Source organism: Carettochelys insculpta, chromosome 2 (assembly GCF_033958435.1).
Source record: "Carettochelys insculpta isolate YL-2023 chromosome 2, ASM3395843v1, whole genome shotgun sequence".
Classification (NCBI taxonomy): Eukaryota; Metazoa; Chordata; order Testudines; family Carettochelyidae; genus Carettochelys; species Carettochelys insculpta.
The window spans coordinates 105,608,476-105,628,124 of NC_134138.1; the positions used below are offsets into that span (position 1 = coordinate 105,608,476).

The 19,649-nt window shown below is 43.2% G+C and overlaps 1 protein-coding gene across 4 annotated transcripts in view; it reads right to left on the reverse strand.

Moving 5' to 3' along the window:
- Positions 1–1,183: 1,183 nt before the first annotated feature.
- The window catches only part of RTTN (rotatin), a 194,422-nt gene continuing 175,956 nt past the window's right edge, over positions 1,184–19,649 (reverse strand). For all 4 annotated transcript variants that reach the window (XM_074987517.1, XM_074987516.1, XM_074987519.1 and 1 more), the window contains 5 exons: positions 10,670–10,872; positions 7,946–8,213; positions 4,549–4,652; positions 3,683–3,752; positions 1,184–1,617 (listed from right to left, as the gene is read on the reverse strand). In XM_074987517.1, coding sequence (XP_074843618.1) covers positions 1,535–1,617; positions 3,683–3,752; positions 4,549–4,652; positions 7,946–8,213; positions 10,670–10,872 — 728 coding nt within the window. In that variant the 3' untranslated portion in view covers positions 1,184–1,534. The remainder of the gene's footprint in view (positions 1,618–3,682; positions 3,753–4,548; positions 4,653–7,945; positions 8,214–10,669; positions 10,873–19,649) is intronic.

Genomic DNA, 19,649 nt, shown 5'->3' on the forward strand with positions numbered 1-19,649 from the left:
GCAGCAAAATGGCAAATGAAATTTAATGTGGGTAAGTGTAAGGTAATGCATGTTGGAAAAAATAACCCAAATTACACGTACTACATGATGGGGTCAAATTTAGCTACGACAGATCAGGAAAGGGATCTTGGAGTTATAGTGGATAGTTCTCTGAAGACATCCGCGCAGTGTGCAGCGGCAGTTAGTAAGGCAAATAGGATGTTAGGAATTATTAAAAAAGGGATCGATAATAAGACAAAAGATATCATACTTCCCCTATATAAAACTATGGTACGCCCACATCTCGAGTACTGCGTGCAGATGTGGTCTCCTCACCTCAAAAAAGATATATTGGCATTAGAAAAGGTTCAGAAAAGGGCGACTAAGATGATTAGGGGCTTGGAAAGGGTCCCATATGGGGAGAGGCTAGAGAGACTGGGACTTTTCAGTTTGGAAAAAAGGCGATTGAGGGGCGATATGATAGAGGTATATAAAATCATGAATGGTGTGGAGAAAGTGAATATAGAAACATTATTTACCTTTTCCCATAATACAAGAACTAGGGGACACCAAATGAAATTGATGGGTAGTAGGTTCAAAACTAATAAAAGGAAATTTTTCTTCACACAGCGCACAGTCAACCTGTGGAACTCCTTGCCCGAGGAGGCTGTGAAGGCCAGGACTCTATTAGGGTTTAAAAAAGAGCTTGATAAATTTTTGCAGGTCAGGTCCATAAATGGCTATTAGCCAGGGATAAAGTATGGTGCCCTAGCCTTCATAACAAGGGCAGGAGATGGATGGCAGGAGATAAATCACTTGTCTTCTGTTCTCCTTCTCTGGGGCACCTGGCATTGGCCACCGTCGGCAGATGGGATGCTGGGCTTGATGGACCTTTGGTCTGACCCAGTATGGCCATTCTTATGTTCTTATGCAGGGGTAGGTAGATAGGCGAGCTAAAAGCCTTCCCCCTACACCTTCCCAGAGCAGTGCCTAGTGGCGCTCTGAGAAGGCAGGGGAAGGGGCTCTTAGCCTGCCTGGCTGCCCGCAGCTGTGGGAAGCTGGGCAAGTTGACAGCACAGCAGCTTCACATTGTGCAAAACTCACGTTAATGCGAGTTTCACACAATGTGAAGCTGCATAAAAAGTGGGTTCATTGTATTATACTCACCTGTAAATTATCATCCACAAACAAGATTTATTTATTAAAAAAGCTTTATTTAGATGGGCAGAAGCAAACCACAAGTATTTTCCAGCAATAATTTTGACACAATTTAATAAAATTGCTAATTTTTCATACCCTTTGTCCTCCTATGTTCTCATTCTCCATTTTCATTTCCCAAATCGAGTTCCATAATTTCCCATTGGGAATACAGTACATGCTGTTTCAATCAAATTCTATATTATTTCTTTGGCATTAGGTGATCCACTTCCTTCCCAAAGACAACACATGCTTCTTCATGCTGCCACAAATCTCAGCATTAGAAATCTTTTCTTTAATTTCCAGTTTTCCAAGGAGTAAGCAATCCACCTTCAGTATGAAAACTCACCAGCAGTCACTAACTATTGAGAAGTCTCACTAGATTCTCTAGACATTTTAAGTGATAGGCTTTTAGTTGGCTTCCTTCTGGCTGTGAAACACCTACATGGAAAAACAAGACATCAGAGTTTTTCCGTTTCCTTTCAATATTGTGTATACTAATACTCTTGGAAATTTCCATTCAACTGGGACAAGAAATACAAGCATTTCCTCCAGCTCCAACTTGTGTATGCTTGGTAGTTACCTACAACTCTTCAACAGCAAAGGGTGGAATGGGGAAGGATAATGGTAAAACAAAGCTACCAAAGCTCTTGAAAAGTCCAGCCATATGAATACTGAAAAGATTTCTAAAGTGCCCCAATGAGTTACATTTCAGCTCATTTCCCTAGGTGGAAGCCTGGTTAGCACTTCCTGGGCCACAACAGTACACACATTTTCCTGAAGTAAGTTTTCCTGCCAATTGTGCATGATTGCAATAGATTATAGTAATTAAAACCAAGCAAACTACCCTGCTGAGTTGGCTGCTGTGGGGTGGTACCCCAGCCAGGGCTGGCTGCCATGCGGCCAGATTCCTGGCTGAGGCCTGCTGCCCTGGGGCTGGCTCCCCTTCCCTCCCCCTCAGTGGAGGCCATAAGGGAGGAGGCTGGCTTCCCTAGGGATGCCAGATAATCAAGCTTCTACTGTTTTATAATAATCTTCAGCAGCATTTACTATATTTATACAGCTGTATCGATATACAAAGTGCTCTGAAGTCCAATGATCTCCAGCAAACGAGGTTCCAATCATAAGTACTTGTACTATATTAAATGAGTAAGCTGGAACTGTACAAACAGAACACAACACACAACGGAGTGGTGACAAAACTACAGTACATTCATTCTATGGAACTTAAATGTATTTCCTAATACAGGATGACCATTTGATATGCTGGCAAAAGTCCTTGTAACCAGGGATAGCCTACTCTAAAATAAAACAAAAATCATTTCAATGTAGCAGCTACTTGTTTTATAAATAAATATGGCAAACAAGCCTCAAACCTGCATAGAGGAAGAATGCGTATGTACATAATTAAGAGCATGAATAGACTGACAAGTCACTACGAGTGCCTGGGTGCTTGAAGGTAAGTATGCACACAAGTTTTTTTTCAGGAACAGGGTTGCAATAAGAATGAGTTGGATAAACAAGCCCACATACCAACTACTGTGACTACAACCCCATTCCACAGTCCAGCTAAGAGAAATGTTTAATTAGGCTATGCCTACACTTGCCCCCTACTTCGAAGGGATCATGGTACTCAGGCTGATAGGAGATTACTAATGAAGTGCTGCGATGAATATGCAGCACTGCATTATGCTAATTCTCCCCTGTGGCGACTCTGAAGTGTCAAACTTCAAAGTGCTGGCATGCTGTGTAGTGGTGGGCACTTCGAAATGCCTGCACTACTTTGAAGTGCCTTTACTCCACAAAAAAATTCATTAGTAATCTCCCATCAGCCTGATTCTCATTCCCCCTTCGAAGTAGGGGGCAAGTGTAGACATAGCCTTAGAGATGCTTTTGATCTTCTATGGGCGGTTCACAAGTAATTATCTATTATGTAAAAGTTGTCAAAATTATAGCTAACTGCAATTTCTTAAAACAGTCAACATTCTTTTAAAAAGCTGTCCAAAATCCAAGTAAAAAACCAGCCAATTTACAGAGGACTTCTGTCAGGATGGCACAGTATTTAGATCTCTCTGATGAAGCTGAATTCGGCAAGGGCAAGGAAGGTCAGTTCTAACTGGACCATGCTTTTTATCATCAAATACAAGGTTTTAGCATAGAGAGTCCGCAACAACAAAATCATTTTGCTGCCAGTACAATCAATATATCTCTCAGACTAATCTGTAGCAAATACCACCTGACAAATCTTATCTACAATTTGTCATGAGAAAGGTGGTTTTTTTTGTTTTGTTTTTATTTTGGAAAAAGATGTCAAACAGGAAAGCACATGTGGGTTTGAAAGAATCAATCAAGCAGAACTGAACATTTTTAAAAACTGGCAACACAGCAAAATGTTTCCTTTTTTTGTATTGCACAGCAATATAGTATATTAATAATCTTTCACAGAAAAATTACAGAATAGACTGTTGCTACTTTGAGATGGAAACTAAGAGCTCCAATAACTTACTTTTCTTTACTAAACAATAAGCCTCATCTACTTGTCTCTTGATTGATGGATTCTTCAGAGTCACTTTTGCCTGTAGCACAAATAAGAATAATTCAATAACTGCATTTATTCTTCCATGCTGATTCTCTGAGAATCAGGTTGTCTTCAACCCACAGCTATTTTTTGGCTGTGGGCCAACAGACTACAGCACTCAAGAATTAACAGTGCAACCTCTGACTATACCATCATATATACAGCAAAAGTTAAAAAAAAAACACCTAAACAGAAGAGCAATGAATTGAAACCATAGTGGAATACATTTCCCAAGACATAGCTTGGTGTGCCAGCATGTACTGTTTTGAATATTAAGCTGGCAAGCCCAAGTGAATGACATTTTTCCAAACTTTGTGGTAGAAATCACAGTACAAACAATATATTATGCGTTCTACAATAATAATGTCATACTGTGATCAGCATCTCAGAGCTACATGGTAACTTACAAGAACACTCATGGTTGATGTGAAAAATAATACGACTCTCCTTTGTATATCTCTTCTTAGTGATTTAATTTTAATTAGAACATTTAAAGGATGTGAATCTTCCTTTAAATAGGTTTTTGATCAATTCATTAATGCCCCAATCCTACTATTTATTCTCTGGAGGTGGAGCTTCATTCATTTCAAAGGGATCTGCCCCAGCATGGGTGTCTGTCTATGACAAACAAGATGCAAGACTCAGACCTAATTATATTACTGTACATAGAGGATATATTTTTACAGAACACCTACCTGGTAGTGGGTTAACATTGTAGCAAAAATATTCTAAGGCTATAACTATTATTACTGCAGGTTATTTTTTTAAATTAGAAATGTTTTCCAAATACTAACCTTTTGATAATTGTGAAGCAAAGACCACAGAGCAGATGCTCCTATTCTCTGAGCAGTAAGACTGTCACTTTCTAAACAGGCAGCTAGCACAGCAATAACTTTATCTAATGAGCAAAAGAAAACACACACAAACAAAGACTAGCAAGTTCATTATAACCGAGTCCCACCTATGAAACGTTATTCTGGCACTTGCCTCTATTTCTGTGATAAATCTTGCTAGGGCACAATTTATATAATTAGATTGCTTAATACAAGTAAGTATCTAGGATAACTGTAAGATTATACCATGTTAACAAATATAAGATACAAAACAGACGATACTCATCCCTTGCTTTACAAGCACAATTGGTTCCCAACTTTGTGTTCATAAGCGAAAACTTGTACTAAATTCTTGTACTAAATAGGGACACTAAATTATCATTAAAATACATGTAGAAGCCTCTAATTGGTTCCTAGAGCTTGGCGAAGGAGTGGCAGCAGGTGGCGCTGCTTTTGAAAGGTAAGTGAACTTTACCTTACCTTGGGGGGTTAAAAAGATTAAAGGCTGGGGGCAGTTTGGGGCCATGAGTGGGAGGGAGAGTTAAAACCTGGTGGCCACTTGGGTGTGGAGTAGGTGGGGGGTTCAGGCGCTAAAGGTTGGGTGGTGGCGGGGGGGATGTCAGGTTGCAGCAGGTTAGGTCTACCGGGCTGGCGGGGAGGGGAGGCAGGGGGGCTCAGGCTGCCACAGGGCGGTGGAGGTAAGGCTGCTGAGGGGCTGGCGGAGGTGTGGAGGGGGTCAGGCTGCTGCAGGGCAGGCAGAGGTGCGGGTGAGGGTGGGGGTCAGGCTGCCACAGGGCGGTGGAAGAGTCAGGCTGCCATGGGGCCAGCTTAGGTGCAGGGTCAGCCTGCCGCAGGGCCAGTCTGTGGGGCCGGCTGAGGTGCAGGGAGGTCAGGCTGCTGTGGGTCTGGCTTAGGTGTGGGGTCAGGCTGCTGTGGGGCCAGTCTGCAGGCCCACACAGGGGTTAAGACTGCTGCAGGTTGGGGCTGCGGGGCCAGTGGCAGGGGTCAAGCTGCTGTGGGGCCGGGTAGGCTGTCGTGGGTTGGGGTCGTGAGGGTGGGGGTCAGGCTGCGGCGGGTTGGGGCCGCAGGGCCGGCGGGAGGAGTTGGGGGGAGTCAGGCTCTGGCCGGTTGGAGCTGCAGTGCGGGGGTAAGGCTCATATTAGGGGGGGTGTTCGCTCATTGAGTGAACAAAGGTAGGTAAACGTGCTCCTCGTTTAAGTGAGCACTCGTTAAATGAGGGATGAGTGTACACAAAGTTAAGATTAAGCTGTAAAAAGAATGGACATTTTAAATTATAGCTACTACAATGTGCATAGCTGACTATTGCACATCAATATTGAACCATGTAAGAATTACTAAGTTTTGAAGAGCAGGCAGCATTTGAATCTCTCCTGGGTGGCTGCCCAAGTGCTCAGCTTATAGGTGACACCAGTTAACACCTACATGATTTCACTACTGTCATAAATTTTGTCTTAACCTTCTCAGTTTCTCTCATCTTCACAGTTTATCTCTCGGCTTTAAGGCATCTGGTCTGCTTGTTCAACACATCTATGGTTCACTCCACAACAGAAACGCACTGTGTAGACTACACAGACTGAGTGAAGAAAATGAGAACAGCTTCAGTTGGAGCTACTGGAAATTTCATTAGGGAAGATGTTGCACCCTCAGTAGTCTTGTGTTCTACAAGCTACCAAAAAGACTGCTTTCTATTGCCTTACCATAACCATTCCTGTGGTATCCATCCCTACAGTACAGGGATCAGCAACCTTTCCCAGACAGAGTGCCAGAATTTGACCTTTTCACCTCTATGTACAGTCTGAATGCTGGTGGTATTTTTTAAAGTCACTAACAGACTTACTTACGACAGCTTCATTAATAAATAAATTAAGATGCAGAGTATTACCATTTAGGTGGTGGTTGGTAGCATTAGCTGGTCTTTTGTTAATCCACAAGTGGTGTGACTTTGAGTAAGTTCCCAGCTGCATGGGGAACAAGGGTGCAACTAAGTTCTCACCTTGCATGCCCATGAAAAATCGGCTCGTACACCATTCTTGGCACCCCTGCCAAGGGTTTCTGACCCCTGCTATAGTATATGAGTTGGTCAGCATATCTTGAGAAAAATGACATGGCTTGACATATGACATACAGATTGCCTTTTTTTTGGGGTTGGGGTGGAGCAGGGAATGTACATAGTCAGCTTTTTGTCCAACTGAAAGATAGCATTCATAACTAACTCATAAAAGCTAAGTGTTTGATGCAATGGCCTCTTCCTCATTTCCTTGTAAAAAAGGCACGTCTCCCATTTAATTATCTAAGTAAAACTATCCTGTTCTAGTTATATTACTATAATTTCAGAAGAGCAAGATCCCAGAATAAAGGAAGGTTACCTTCCTTATAGGAACTGAAGTTCTTTCAGATGTGTGGTCTCTGAAGGCATTTACTAAGGACAAATACACACTTTGTGCACCCAGGACCAGAAGTCGTTCAAGAACAAGGTCTGCTGGTCCAAACACTCTACCATTCAAGTCCTCACACTTTCAAATGAAGGCATAAGGGGTGGCACAGACAGTGTCCCTCTCTCTAGTTCCTGCTCCACCAAGAATCATCTGACCTAAGCAGAGGAGATGGAGGCTGGCTTTTGAATACCTATAGGGACCACATATCACAAAGAACTCCAGTTACTATAAAGTTGCTGTCTCAGCTGGTGTATTAGGTATTCAGTGTGGGTGATGCCCAAGCTGCACTTACTGACAAGGTGGGTGCCAAGAAATGTTATGAACAATACTTTTCAGGATTTCTGAACCAAAGGAAGCACACTCAATCAAGGATGGAATCAGAGCATTGAGTCTGATCACTCTGTAAATGGAGCCCCAGTTGCCATCCTATATACCTCCAAGAGCAGCATGAGCTCTGTAGAACAACCTTTCACAGACTGAGGTGGAAGGGCTTCCGCAAGCTGATAGCAGAAGAGGCTCTATCCACTGGAAATCCATCAGGAGGCCCTTTGGGAAGATACCACCACTCCACTCATTGCTCAACAAGGCAGATGAAGGATTTCTGGTCCCAGGAGCATGGCGCACATGTGCACCCAGAGTGAACACCCTAAGAACCAGCACCCAAAGAATACCCTAAAACACAATTTTAGCTATCTAGCATATTTGCTATAGTCTTATTTTCGGTAATATTTTTCCCAGGATATTTTTATTCACCATTTCCTAAAATTGTTAGAAAATTAAGGACTTCATTTAATAAAAACGTTTTCATAAACATATCAGATTTTCTGTCAGTACCCCAGATTTCAACAACATACAGTAGTGCAAGATTTGGATGAGAGGTTAGGTATTATTTGGATGTCTACCATTAGCAAGTATCTTGGGCTTGTTTGTTGGACTGAAACAGATGTTGTGAAGAATAAGAAGAGCTGTATGGTGACTATTCTTGTGTTTGTACTTGCTCATCTCCACCAGCTGGTCTAAACTACCATTTAGCTTCATGATCATTTGTTGTCCGTCTTCTCCAAAGGATATATTCAGTAGCAGCTTCAGCCAAAGGCTAGCCTGTGTATTAAGGCTTTTATTTCCTCCTTTTGGCAATGAGAGAGACAAAAAGTTCTGCAAGAAGTTACTCTGCCAGAAGAAAGAAAATGCACAGTATTATTTCATTACTAAGTAATATTGTTTTCATACACCCCCTCCATGTAGCCCATGTACTGTCTCCCTGTCTCATGTTTCCATGGTTAGTCTTCTACTTCCATGATATTCAAAAAAATTTTCAGCAGTATTTTGATTGTTGTTCATAATTTCCCAAAACTGTTTGAAAATTGAGCACGTCATTTAATAAAAATGCTTTTGTAAACAACATATCAGAACTATAGGATGATTCGATGTGGCTGCCCCAAGTCCTGGAATTGTGGGGAGGGACGAGGGGGCACAGTGGCTGCCCCAACTGCCTTATGGATGGGAGAGTTCCCCATATCGATGTTGGCTTGTGCTGCCCAAGGAACTACTGGGCGGGGGCTGTTGCAGGGTGGCATTTAGGGGTCAGGCTCCCTGTACTCAATGCAATGGCAGCAACCACAGGAAGTGGGACGACGCAGCAGCCCATTCCATTCTGCCCTCTCTCAGCTAGGTCGTTTGCTATACCACAGTTGAGTGACGAGGTTCCAATCTGCTCCCTTAAGCAACAAGGGGTCAGGGGGGCAGAGAGACATGGGCTAGGATTAGGTCGCTGCACTTACTACCACTGCAGTGAAGCAAAGCGACCCAGCTGGGAGTGGAGCTGTTGGGTTGCTTAGCTTCCCCTGGCTCCTGCAGAGAGTGCAATGGCCTGACTTTTGCTGCCATCCTGCACCAGGGTCACATCACTTGGAGGAGGGGGCTTTGGGAAAGGAGTGCATTGGGTTTAGGGGGAAGGTGTTGCCCTGGGCCCCACACTCCCCATGGGACAGTCCTGGCTACCAGATACAAGCAGGAAGAACAGATGAGAAACAAATGCATACGAGAAAAGAAAGCTAAGCAGAGATTAATGTGTGTGTATGGGGGGGGGTGATAAGGGGAGAGAAAAAAGTATATTGTACAAATAACAGTTTTCAAATACAACAACACACAATGTATTAAGGAGATATAAAACTACATAAATGTGTTTCTATTGTAACTTCCTACAGCTGACTCAGGAATATTATGGAACTATGAATGATGGCAATATGGTAGGGAAAGGCAGAGGATTTGATGTATCACTAGTTTCGAAAAGTGTGATAAGGTTATAAGAATAACCCAGGGCATGTATATCAGAGAGGTAGCCGTGTTAGTCCTTATCTTCAAGAACAACAAGAAATCCTGTGGCACCTTATAGACTAACAGATATTTTGGAGCATAAGCTTTTGTGGGCAAAGACCCGCTTCATCAGATGCATGAGTGAAGGGAGCGTTAAATACCCCTCTGAACTCCCCCCTGCCACTCATGCATCTGATGAAGCGGGTCTTTGCCCATGAAAGCTTATGCTCCAAAATATCTGTTAGTCTATAAGGTGCCACAGGACTTCTTGTTGTTCTCAAAGATACAGACTAACACGGCTACCTCTCTCATATAGTCTGTTCTGGTCTGGATATGGTCTGAAGAAGTGGGTCTGTCCCACGAAAGCTCACCTAATAAACTATTTTGCTAGTCTTTAAAGTGCTACTTGACTGCTTTTTGTTTTGATATATGCCCTGGGTTATTCTTATAAGTAGTGTAATTCATAAGCCCACAAAAGCTTATGCTCCAAAATGTGTGTTAGTCTATAAAGGTGCCACAGGACTTCTTGTTGTTCTCCAGGGTATATCTGCAGGCCATGATTTTATGATAACCATAATTTATCATTTCCTTCCCTTATCCTTTTAATTAGGTCATGTTGAGTGTAGAGTCTGATTCTGCAAATATTTAAACATGTCCCATTCACATCTTGGGATTCCTTGTACACAGAAATTAACTCATGTCTGTGAGTGTTGCCTTGATTGTATGCCCAGAAGAGCCAGGAACATGTCATGTCTTAGTTTTGTGATGCACCTTGCATAGAGTGACCATCTGTCCTGTACTGGGTGGGATAGCCCTGTATTTCAGGTGCCAGAACAGCATCCCAACGTATTTTTAAAATGGGGCTAATTGCCTCGTATTTGGCTCCCCCCACCCGCCTGACCTTTTCCCTCACCAGCATACACAGCACAGACATGTGCTCTCTTGGATGCAGGAAGAGGGAGCCAGCAGAGGGCCCTGCAAAAATAAGGGTAGGTTGGGGTCCCGGGGGAGGGAGGTGGCTGCCGCCCGCCTCCTGGCCCCCCAAGGCTCAGGGAAACCAGGAGGAGCACCAGCGCCTTGCCGCCTCCTTCCCGGCTCCCAGAGGTGTGGGGAGGTAGGAGCCCACCCTCCGCTGCTGCTGGATTCCTGGATCCCCATGCTTCAGTGGAGCTGGGAAGAGCCACTCCTCCCCCACTCATAGCTCCCTGTCCCGTATTTGGGATAGGGAGATATGGTCACCCTCACCTTGCAGCTTTGTAGAGGCTGACAAAAATATATGGAAACAAGTAATAAATAATTTTCCTCCTTACCTTTTGAATAACACCCTTGCAGTCATGAGAAATAGCAAGATTGGAAAGAAGAGTAAAGACCACGCGCTGAATTGCACTGTTCTCAGTCAGAGTGTGGGATGCTAACTTGATAATGCTGTGCATTAAGGAGTTGCTGGCTGCACTTCGCTGTGAAGTCTGAAATGGTAACAGTGCACTGCTTGCCCAGCAAAGAGAACCACAGCCTTAAAGAATAAAACATTGTTATCATTAACATTTACATAAGACTGCCTCACTATTGCAAAATTAAAAGCGACCAGCCTGCTGAATTGGGGATGTGTGGGTGGAAAAATCTATAAAAGGGTATCTATATAAAGACACTAGAGCAAGTGGCTGGGAGCCAGGAGACCCAGGATTTAATTTCAGATCTGCTGCTAACATGTTGTGTGACTTGTCAGGGATTTTTCCATCCCTCGGGCATTATCGCCCCCATGGGTCAGGGGAAACAGGCCTTTGGCCATTTAACAACATTACAGGTGCAGGTATAAACTAAAAACCCCATAGGCTGCCTTTAGCAGCCCCTTGTAACGGTCTCTCTGAGTCAGTTGGTTTCCCTGGTAACCCTGAACTCATACACGCTTCAAACCTAGGCCTCTGATTGGACATTGGCAAAAACCTTCTAGAAACTTCCATAACCTGGAGGACCTGATTGAAAACCAGGGACAAACTCATAAATATTCAAATAGAATCATGAATTAAACATAAGAACACCAAATAAAAGGCGGCGCAGCACAGCACTCAGGGTCAGTCTGGGGGGTCTGGCTGTGGATGAAGAGCTCCTGCCTGGCCTACAGCCAGCCCGTTTTCTAAAAGAGCTTTTAGGGCAATAAATAGGCCGAAGGCGTGGCGAACTGGCCTCGCCTTAGTGGTGAGGTACTGCGTACCTGACAGCCAAACCCAGGGCCTGCTTCCCGGCGGCTAAGAGGCCTCTGCGGAGCAGCAGCCGAGTGTCAAACTGGCCTGCCTCGGCAGGTACTGCGCGCTTGGCTGCTTAACCCAGAGGCCGCCATCTTGCCTTCCTGGAGCAGCACCATCGCTCTCGCGGCCCTGTGACGTCACTGCACCCAACTGGACGACCAGACACGACCACCGCACCTGACTGGACCACCGGACACGACCGCAGAACCTGACTGGACCATTGCTACTGAACACGTAATATCCCTACAAGCCCCGGGCATAGCCTGGGGTACTGTCACCAGCAACGAGAATTCTTTCAAACAATTCAAGTCCTGTAAAGGGACTTAAAAGGATTATAGCTCAGGCCACGGCTCTACAGGGCCAAGAAAAGGCTACGTATTGCCTCAACCCTGGAGCCAAAGTTATTCGCTCCAGCTGCACACTTGTTTAATAAGTGCCATAGTTAAGGCTTAGGTGGTTAAAGGTTGATTGTGCTTGTAAGAAAGTTGTTTCGGTAGAGGTTTAACCTCCCAACTCCCCTTTTCCTTCCCAAGTTCTGATTTCTTCCACCTATTTTTGTTCTCCAAACCCCACTGGGAAGTCCTTCATTTACTAACCCAGCTGGGAGGAGATCTTGACAGGCTGGACCTCAAGGTCTCCAGTAGGGTGGCTTAGCTAACCACCCAGAGTCTAAAGGGAAGAGGCAATTCTGCCTTCCCTTGCTCGGAGAAGAAAATTATCTCAACCCCATAAAGTCTCAAGGCTTTCTTTAACCATTTTACCTTTCTGTCCAATAAGAAAACCCACATAAGCTCCCTACACATGGATTTCCTGTTACTGGTTAGTGTAAGTGTTTGAATAACATACTCCTATAGAGATAATAAGGTTTAGTTAAAGTCGCTGTTTAAATGTTATAATGAACTGTTGTATGGGTTTGTTTTATATGTTATGTTGTTTGTTCGCATGTTGGTGTTTTTGTTGATAAAAGCGGTTGTGGTTTAACCGATCTTCCTCTTCTTGTCTCACCCTTTCCTCCTTCGAGTGAATTAACCTCCTGCCTGCCAGGGAATTAAGCATCCTTCAGCCCCCCCAGCTACAGTGCAAAGTCAGTGCGCAACTCTCTAGACTCCCTGCCGGAGGTGGGTAAGGCTGGCCTGTAGAGGGACGGAGTGGCCTCCGCCTGCCGTCGGGCCTCTACCGTCTCCTCTTTACCCTTGTCCGAGACCCCGTGGGGATCCGAACGGTACGCTGGTGCGGGGTCAGTGGGGTTTTTTGCCCGCGACTCTGCCCGCACCGACATGACTCTGCGCAAGACAACTCTTCCCTATTTATTTAGATAATAAACTTTTCTAGGAAAGATTTTTCTCTCGTTGTGTGTTTATAAACCTTCTAGCACAACAGAAATCTGATATTACTTGGGACTTCCAGATAATTCTGTAACTGAGAAAAAAAAAGACTTATTCCACTTTATATTTTAAAAATATGGAGATTTCACATGAAAGAAATTAAATCTACTCCAATCTTCTCTACAGCTAACATAAGAAAATAACGACTTTGATTCTAGTTCAGCAAAGGTGGACTTTAACAAATAATGGAGGGAAGAAGGTGTTCACCAAGAAGCAACACAAACAAACAAAGGAAATTACAATTCCTAAAATTTGCTAGATTCACAAATTGAAGCATACGTAATAGACAAACTGGTTGCTGTACATCAGAGTATAAAGAGGAATAGCTGAATGTGACAGCTATGGCAAGTTTTACAGTGAAGCATGTCTGTCCTCCTTGAAGAAATTAAAAAGTATTATAGGGAAAAATAATTTGTGATACAACAATAAATAAATAAATGAATTACATGTTAGTTATCAATGCTACTTTCCATCAGTAAAGCTAAAAGGAAGGACAAGAGAAAAGATGACTGTGTGATACACACAGATTTTACATATAATTGGGATATATCACCCTAAACAATTAGAAACAAATGAGTGAATACATTTAATACATTATATGAATTCTAGTTTATCATAAGACCATGTGTACAATAATGACTAATCAAAAAAACAAACAATAGTTTAAGTAAAATAACATTCTGATAGTCTGGTGAGCTGCATTTAGAAGTTCTACTGCAAATTGCTGGAAGAAACATCATCTTTGAAAAACCTTTTGTTTTATAAAATTTGATAACAGCAGCAACAAAGAGCTTTATCTTAAAATTACTCAACATTTGGAAAAAAATTCCAAATATATGGTTAAAATTGGGCAGAAAAATAACTGTTAGCAATCAAGTCAACAATTACAGTTATGTTGATTTAATGAAAAATATCACTATTTTTGCTAGTCTGATTTTTTTTCTTTTCAGATATTCATATTAAAATCTTAATGTAATGCCTGTTAGATAAATAAAATCAGTCAGAACTCAATGTAATTATTATACTTTCCACTATGGTGTGAGGAAAGCTTTTATAATTCAAAAAAAAGGAAAAACAATGCATAAAAATCAAAGACAGCTATTTCTGGATTAGAAGATATAATATAAATGCCATACACAAAATACAAGGTTTTTTTTAATGGTATCAAGCTGGTCTCTTTCTACTACATATGTAACCATTTTGTTTTTACGGAATTTAAAGATGGATTCCAATACAGAAAGCTACTTTATGAGTAATTCCAGTAAATCTACAGACCCACCTGCATGGAACAATTTGCAGAAATGGGGTCTCAGGGGTCCAGAGGACTTTTTTCCACAGCTTCTACATCTAAGTTAATGTGCACAGTTACTGCTCACAGGAAAAAATAGCAAAACTGCCTCGACTGTTAAGAGTTGTTCCTGAAATACTACTCCATAGAAACAAAAATCTAATATTTTGAATGCCTTAATTTCATACAAGCTGGACTGTGTTAAACAGCATTACTATGTGCAGCAAAACGGCAAGTCCAAATTCAATTTTCCCCCTACACTCCCTCCCAATTTTTTTTTTAAATTACAAGTACACCCACACCTCTACATTTTATGCTTGTTTACCATTTATATTGCAGTAGCAGCCAGCAGGCACATACACAACCTAGTTGGACCCACAATAAATAGTAGATAATAAAGGAAAAAAAGATTGTTCATATCCTAGCTGTTAATAGCAACAGAGAGGTAGCCGTGTTAGTCTGAATTCTAACAAAACAAAACAGCAGTGGTGTAGCTCTTTAAAAATTAACAGAATAATTTATTAGGTGATGAATTTTCATGGGACAGACCCACTTCTCTAGATCTGAAGAAGTGGATCTGTCCCATGAAAGCTCATCACCTAATCAATTATTCTGTTAATCTTTAAAGAGCTACATCACTGCTGTTTTGTTTTCCTAGCTGTTACTTATATCTGAGCATCACCATACATTGCTGTACTCCTAAGACGCTAACGGAAGTGGTTTGAAGAACTTGTAAGGTGAGTTGGTTGGCTCAGCTTGCAGCTAGCATGAATGGTAAGAAAGAACAAGATTAAACTAAAACCACATCCCCTTATAAGCAAAGCAAATGCAAATAAAAAATGAAACTTCCTTCTAACCTAGATTCAAACTGTTTAAGGCCAGAAGGGACCATTAAATCCTCTAGCCTGGTTTCCTACACATCAGAGACAACATGTTTGGCTAATGCATACATTTCCAGAAAGCATCCAGTCTCTATCTGAAAGTGTCATGAGGATCTTCTTTTTATTAGTCTGGTGGGTTACCATTACTATTAAAAACATTATGCTTTGATTTTACGAACTGTAGGGATTTGGCTTCACCTTCCAGCATGGCTCTTGTTATGACTTTCTCTGCTAGATTCCACGTTATGACTGAGTCCCCTCTCAGTCGTCTTATTGATAAATTAAACAGTCCCTTATTGGACACCCTCAAATAATTACCGTGGCTCTTTTGTGGCCTCAAATATTTCAACATTTGTTTTGAAGGCACAATGGATATTAAAAACGCACATAGGATTCCAGTAGTTTAAACAACATAGGTATTGTGAAATTTCACTGAAGTCTGTTAGCAGCCTGTGTTTTTGGCCAATATACATCTTATGCTGCAAATTGAAGTGCGTGGGTAGACTGTTGCAGCCAAGCAGATCCATACCGAAATCAATGGAACTCCATGCAAATATAGCAGTCTACCCACATGGTACAGTATTAGGACCATATCACGCACCTGTTCAATATAAACCAATATATGTCCTTTGCTGCTACTAAACAAAAACCAAACCAAAACAAAGAGACATTTCAGGTAACTTTTATATGTATATGCACAGTTAAATTATAAAATAAAAACAAAAAAGAGCAAGTAATCCATTAAAAATTTACATTCACTTTAACCTTTTTTTCCCCCACAATTAGACACCCCTAAACTTGATATGCCTTATGTTTCTGACCATTCCTCTTGTCAACAGGCTGAATACAATGGGCACTTCAGCTGAACAGGTCTGTAACTGGAAATCCACTAAAACATGGTCCACACATTAACCTGAAACATTCACCTAACATCTTTTTAAATGGGGTAGTTAAACAGGTGCAACTTTTTGTATACTGATACTCTAAATCTGATTTATTTTGATTCAGTTTGCATTGATAAATTACACACAAGCTAATCTGATATCAACTTTAAACTGATATAAGAGTGTTCACATGGGTGTTTGCACTGGATTAAACCAATTTAAATTACATAGCTGTAACTTCTTTGTGTATACAACTCCAAGAGAAATTTTTGAGAATAAGTCAATAAATATAAAACTGCACATTGGGCATCACACGGTTAACAAGCTAATGTGGACTCAGGTTGCCCCCCCATCATACTTATGACAGAGGTCAAAAAATGGATGGAAGAGTTTAAAAGGGACAAACTGATCTTAAATGAGGGCAGAGCAAGTGAGGGGATAGCAGACTTTTACACCTTACCTACTGAGAGAGGATTGGTAATTATAAAATGTTTCACTGTACAGCAAGATAAGTAAACTTATTATGGAAAGAGCATAATTAAAGAGGTGGTTGGAAGCACAATAAAAACAGATACCTCTAGAATAGTGGTCACCAACTGGTTGATTGCAATTGGCTCACCCCAGTGCCACAGATTGGAGATTTGCAAGCCGTATTTCCTCAGATCGCGCATGCGCCAATGCGCACCGGTCCTTTCCGCGCTTTCGGTCACGTGTGCAATTCAGGCCACGCCAGTTCCGCGACCACCTGCCTCAGATACTCCTAAAAAACAAAGTAGAACTCCGAAGGGGGGAGGAATGGGTGGGTAGTGGACCACCCACGGGGGCACATCTCAAAGAATCCTTGTTACTACACAAGTGAGTAACTTCTCTTTCTTCGTCGAGTGGTCCCTGTGGATGCTCTACAGTAGGTGACTACCCGGCAGTGACCCCAGAAAAATGGAGGTGGGTACCAGATTATGTGCAGCTTGCCCCTGAAAGGACTCCTGCCGACAGGCGTGTATCCTCTTCCAACACCCGATGAATCGTGTAGTGTCTGGCGAAGGTGTCATAGGATGACCATGTCGTTGCTCTGCAAATGTCCTTCGGGGAGACTCCTTTAAAGAAGGCTGTCGAGGCCACCATCGCTCTGGTGGAGTGAGCCCTGGGTGGAACTAGCAGAGGGGTCTTACGTAATGCATAGCACACCTTTATGCAGGATACAATGTTATTTGAGATTTTTTGTGATGATAATCCTTCCCCTTTTGATCTGGGTGCAAGAGAAACCAAGCGTCTATCCGTCTTATGGAAGGGTTTGGTTCTGTCTATATAGAAGGCCAGTGCCCTTCTCACATCAAGTGAATGAAGCCATAGTTCCCTGGTCAGGGTGTGCAGCCTCGGGTAGAAGGATGGTAGAATTATCGGCTTGCTGATATGGAACTCTGAAGAGATCTTTGGAAGCAACACCGGATGTAGGCATAGTATCACCGCTTCTTTGGAGAAGGTTGTATAGGGTGGAACCTCCATTGCTGCCACCAGCTCGCTCACCCTGTAAGCAGATGTGATCATGAGAAGAAAGGTCATTTTTATGGTAAGTAGGCAGAGGGAAACGGTAGCTAAAGATTTGAAGGGTGGTCTAGACAGCATGTCAAGGACCAGATCTAAACTCCATGAAGGCGATAACAGCTTCCGCAGGGGGTATAAGTTCACAAGGCCCTTCAGGAACCGTGTCGTAATGGGATGGGCAAAGACAGTTGACCCTTCCACTATGTGGCGGAATGCCGATATAGCTGTGAGGTGGACCTTTAGTGAGGATAAAGAGTCCCCCTTGTTTTAGGTCCAGTAGATAGTCCAAAATTGTGGGAACCGGGACCTCCAGGGAGGTCAATTGTTTGGACAAACACCAGGAAGTGAAGCGCTTCCACTTGTACACGTAAGCTCACCTGGTAGAGGCCCATCAACTGCATTCTAAGACCTCTTTCATTCTTTCTGAACTTACTTCCTCTAGGGCACTGAGCCAGGGATTAGCCATGCCTTGACGCATAGCGTTTGAGGCTGAGGGTGTCTCAAGATTCCCCGGTTCTGTGTGAGGAGGTTCGGTACAAATCGGGAGGGGGAACGGTGGGCAGCACGACATGCATTGTAGCAGAGGAAACCAGTGCTGATGGTCCCATGCTGGGGCTAAAAGTATCAAGCGTGCTCCCTCCCTCCTTGCCTTCTCCAGGACCTTGCGGATAAGTACCGTAGGAGGGAATGCATACAGGAAGGGGCCCTTCCATGAGAGCAGGAAGGCATCCCCTAATGAGCCCGGGATGATGCCCACTCTGGAGCAGTACTGAGGGCATTTCTTGTTGATGTAGGTTGCAAACAAGTCTATCTGAAGGGACCCCCATGTGTTGAATATACTACGGATCAGATCAGAGCGGATCTCCCATTTGTGTGTGAGAGTGAAGTGCCTGCTCAGCTGGTCTGCCCTTGTGTTGCTGACACCTGGTAGGTATGAGGCTTTTAAGGTTATGTTTGCAATGCACCAGTTCCACAGGCGGACTGCCTCTGCACATAATGCATGGGATCTGGCCCCACCCTTACAATTGATATAATACGTTGTGGAAACGTTGTCGGTATTGACCCCAACTACCTTGTGTTGTAAGTATTGGCAGGAGTACTTGCATGCATTAAGCAGTGCTCGTAGCTCCAGTATGCTCATGTGCATTGCCATCTCTGTATGGGACCATCGCCCTTGCGCTGACCTGTTTCCCATGTATGCCTCCCAGCCTATGTGAGAAGCATCTGTTGTGAGAAAAACTGTGGTTTGTGGTTGGTGAAAGGGTACCCCGACAGCAAATTCTTGGGGTCCATGTCAGAGACTTCTGCACCTTTGATGGAGGCGATACCTTCTTGTGAGTGGCATGAATCATTGGCACATACACAGTCACCAACCAATGCTGGAGGCAGCAAAGATGCAATCTGGCATTCTACACCACAAATGTGGTGGCAGCCATGTGTCCCAGGAGCTGCAAGCAAGTTAATACTTGTACTGTGGGCCTGTACATTGGCACCTGTATCAAAGACTGAATAGCATGAAAATGTATGGTAGGCAGGTACACTCTCACCTTGATGGAGTCTAGGCATGCTCCTATGAATTCTGTTCTGCGTGGGTTCCGTCGTCCATTTTTGGAAGTTGATGACTAGGCCCAGCAAAAGGAATGTCTTCGTAGTAATGTCTATCATGCGTGACACGTCTGCCTGCGAAGCACCTTTCAAGAGGCAGTAGTCCAGATATGGGAAGATGAATACGTCCTGCCAATGCAGGTAAGCCGACACTATAGTGTCTTTGTAAAGACCCTGGGAGCTGAGAACCGGCCGAAGGTCAAGACTCTGTGCAGGACACTTCCAGTACCCAGTGAAGTGGAGGAAGCGCCTGTGTGCAGGGTGAATGGTTACGTGAAAATATGCATCTTGTAAGTCGAGGGCTGCGAACCAATCCCCATTGTCAAGTACTGTGACTATGGAAGTAATTGTGGTCATCTTGAAACGCTGTTTGTGGAGGTATCGGTTGAGAGCCCGTAAGTCTAGGCTTGGTCTCCAGCCTCCTGTTTTCCTTTCTGTGAGGAAGTATCGGGAGTAAAA